At 40.6% G+C, this 3,659-nt stretch overlaps 1 protein-coding gene across 1 annotated transcript; it reads right to left on the minus strand.

The window, feature by feature from the left end:
• Positions 1-222: 222 nt before the first annotated feature.
• On the minus strand, positions 223-3,580 carry rexo4 (RNA exonuclease 4). The gene is made up of 8 exons (XM_086016702.1): positions 3,139-3,580; positions 2,446-2,996; positions 2,228-2,365; positions 1,931-2,124; positions 1,698-1,786; positions 1,559-1,633; positions 1,401-1,475; positions 223-688 (listed from the first exon to the last, which is right to left on the minus strand). Exons 1-8 carry the CDS (start codon positions 3,343-3,345, stop codon positions 533-535), a joined length of 1,485 nt encoding a protein of 494 aa, XP_085872828.1. The 5' UTR covers positions 3,346-3,580; the 3' UTR covers positions 223-532.
• Positions 3,581-3,659: the final 79 nt, after the last annotated feature.

A 3,659-nucleotide genomic window follows, 5' to 3' on the forward strand; every position in this document is an offset into this window, starting at 1 on the left:
AAAGCCCGTCATTTTGAAGGAAAATCTCCAAAAATGGCTTGAAGGATCCTTTCCGCTTCTGCTTTATTCCTCAATCAATAATGGATGAATTTCAAAATATGTGATGCACAATTTAATGTAGATGTAAATGATGATGTATTCCAAAAGTTGGAGCTCCACTGCGCGTCACTTTTCACATTTTAAACCTTTTGGCCAGAAAAATCACTTGTGAGGGTAGTGCAATGTGTTTTCACTACTTTTGTTTGATATTTTATTCCAAACTGTACAATACTGTACAACTCAAGGTAACCAAGCAATGAAAATAAACCAAGTCTACACACAATTGAGGGAAAAGGTTTCACAAATCCACATTCGTTCATTGAAATGCATTTATGTAAATATTCAAGAAAAATGTAGAATTTGCCTTTCTGTGCATTTTGCTTGGCTTGTTTCCCTCAACTGAAACTTTTTTTTTTCTCCCCCTTGTAAGCCCATTCGAAAATCTTCTCAGTCACTTTTTGGTTGCAAGGAGACCAAAAAAGTCTCTTTCACATTAAAACGACAAACCTGTAACACGACGCTTGTTTGCGTTCTTGGGAGACTTGGGCTTCCGTATTTGGCGTGTCTCCTGCACGCTTTTTTTGATGTCGGCCTCCCACTGTTTCTTCACCAGCGTGTACAGCCTCATGGTGGCCTGCGCATCCTGGACCTGCAACATTCCGACGGACAGGTTAGTCGGACTCGTGCGCAGCCATACGGTGCCGATACTAGTACGTATATTTTATTCTTTCATCTATATAGTGTCTAAATAAGTTGAGTGCTTAAGAAGTGCAGTCTAGGTGTTTTTCATACCAATGTTTCTTGAAATATGAAAAGTTGAAGTGATTAAGCCACAGATTTGTTTGCATTATTGTTGCAATCTGGCTTCTGTTTACGCCACACTTGTTTGGTAGAACTTTGTAAAGTTGTCATAGCGATCGCTTACAAGACTGCAAGTCAAAGGATTTCCTAAGTTGAAACGCTAACTAAAGCAGATGAAGACATTCTTTCATATTATAGCTAAGTTATACTACAAAAACATTTATGCATAATTTGGTATTAATTTATTGCTTGTTTGTTCAAAAAATACAAGGGAAGACAACCTTAAAAAAATTCAAAATAATCACAAATGAATTTGAAGCAACATGGTAAATATGGACTTGTGATAAGGTAAAAGCAGGAATTTGCCAAATGTGCAAAATTATTCCAAACAAGTGAGCGGAATATTTTGAGTTCTTTAAAGAATTAGGTTACAACATCCAAAATTGCTGGAATTAAAAAAAAAAAAAAAAAAATCAAGAATGAACTTTAGTGCATAATAACGTGGCTGATTTTTGGCATTCACACAATAAGGTGCCTTGAAGCACAAGTTGATGACTCACCGAGGAATGTTCGCCTTGTTGGACCTTGACGTTGAGAATTTCTTTACAAAGTACTTTCAGCGAGGGACGATTTGCCTGAAAGAAAAAATAAATAGTTAACATTCTAACAATGATGACAAGATTCTGTCTTATATGGCACGGATGTGCACTATCGGTACCTTAACAGTCTTCCTGAAGTGTTTATACTTCTGAGTGTCTCGGATTTTCTTTTTGGGGTGATCCAGTAGCAAGATCTTAAACACAGGACAAGATGTTATGAAAATAAATAAAGAATTTAGTATAAAATTCCATGTTTACCTTCAAGTCATTGTGTAGCGCGTGGCCGACCACTATTCGTCCCTGCAGAATCTCAGCAACTTCTTTCCGCACGGTCGCTACATCCTCGCCTGGAATGCCAGACAAATATTTATTGAAACATTGATAATAATAATAGTTTTAATAACTAAGGCATTCAAGTATTTATAAAGCAAAAAGCCACTGAGCTGGATTCATCTTCTGACTTGACATCCCAACCTCATGTCTGGACTCACCACTTTCGATGTCCTCTGACCGGATGCCGCTGACGGCCGTGCGGTAGTCGGTCACCTTTTCGCTGGGCTTCACGTACTTGTCATAGACGCACTTCCCAAACTGGTTGACGAGGGACACGCGGGCCAGGATGCTCTCCTCTCCATTGGGACCCACGCCCACCATCTCGCAGTCGATGGCGACCACTTTGGTAAGGCTGAGGGTGGACAAAAAAAAAAAAATCGATCTTTGCTTGTCTCCAGCGTCACTCCAGACAATGGCAATTATTTTGTAATGGCGGCAATGTGATGGCCACTCACCCATCAAAAGCGTTCTCCTTGACCAGCGTGCTCTCGTTCTTTGGAATGCCGCACCTCTTCCTCATGATGTCCGCTGCCTCTGCCCCCAACGTCGCCTCAATGTCATCGGGGTCCACGTCGTCAAACCAAATGTCCTCCCTGCAAGGGCACAAAACTATCACTGAACAATGTTCGCATTTCAAGTAAAAAGTTAAAGGAACACATTGTTGAATACGCACTCTGTAGGTTTGGACTCTTTTGCCACGACTTTCTGCTTCTTGGATGCTTGCTCGCCGTTAGCTTTGAAGTTGTTTTTCCGTTTTGCTGCAGCTGGCTGTATTGTGTCCGACACAACAGGACTTTTAGCCTTGGAGTCAACACTTTTGTGTTTGGCCTTTTGTCCTGAATCAGTCTTGGCGTTGGAGGTACTGTTCTGATGTGCGTTTTTAACGTTGGTGTCAACACTTTTGCGTTTGGCTTTTTGTCCCGAATCAGTCTTGGCGTTGGAGGTATTGTTCTGATGTGCGTTTTTAACGTTGGTGTCAACACTTTTGTGTTTGGATTTTTGTCCCGAATCAGACGCGGCGTTGGAGGTATTGTTCTGATGTGTGTTTTTAAACTTGCTGTCAACGCTTTTGTGTTTGGCTTTTTGTCCTGAATCAGACTTGGCATTGGAGGTATTGTTCTGATTTGCATTTTTGGATGGTTTGTCTTTCACTTCTTGTAGAGGGCCATTAGGTTGTTGCTGGGATGTCGTAGGCTCATTTGTCGTCTCACTGGACTTTATAATCTGTGGATGGCAATGGTAACATTTCCTTAGTCTTTTTTTATGCACATATAGTATTTTTCGATCATGTAAAACATGGACATTTTTCAAGCTCTCACTCATAAAACAATATACACGTATATGGCAAGTACTCCAAAAGACTTACCTCTTGTAATGCTTCCCAGTTGGTAGAAAATTGTTTGGCATCATCTGTGACCTGACTTGGGGCCCAGTCAAGGAGGAAGGTTTTCATATTGAACTTCTTTCGTGTCCTGTACTTCTTTTTCTTTTTCACAGAATCGTCTTTTCCAGCTTCGGATGTGTCCTGCTCCTTTTTCTTCGGCTTCATTTTAGACTTTACGAACACTTTCATTTGAACACTTTGCCAACCAAGTTCGGTAAGAAATTTGTTCTGATGCACGCGGCTACTATCGCCTCTACGTCATGTGTATATTTCTATGTCACACTTGTAAACTTGCTTCTGTCGTGTAAGATTACCGAGTGAACGCATCAAAAGCGGATAGATTGTTCGAATGTACGTGGACAAACGCTCACGCTAACTTCATTCTAACCCATGCGCTAAAACCATGCAGAAAAAAACAACTTCCGGTTGGTGTAACAGTCAAATGTTTGACAGAAACACAAATCTAAGTTTTGCTAATACAACCATGCCTCCAACGGTCTACA

Source organism: Filicampus tigris, chromosome 19, assembly GCF_054856515.1.
Source record: "Filicampus tigris isolate MCC_2025a chromosome 19, RoL_Ftig_1.0, whole genome shotgun sequence".
Taxonomy (NCBI): domain Eukaryota; kingdom Metazoa; phylum Chordata; class Actinopteri; order Syngnathiformes; family Syngnathidae; genus Filicampus; species Filicampus tigris.

Coding starts and splice junctions, on each gene's coding strand:
- rexo4 (XM_086016702.1), bottom strand. CDS start 3,345: ATGAAAGTGTTCGTAAAGTCTAAAATGAAGCCGAAGAAAAAGGAGCAG. Junction 1,787..1,930: donor GTCAGAGGACATCGAAAGTG/GTGAGTCCAGAC, acceptor CTGGCATTCCAG/GCGAGGATGTAGCGACCGTG. Junction 1,634..1,697: donor CGCTACACAATGACTTGAAG/GTAAACATGGAA, acceptor CCTGTGTTTAAG/ATCTTGCTACTGGATCACCC.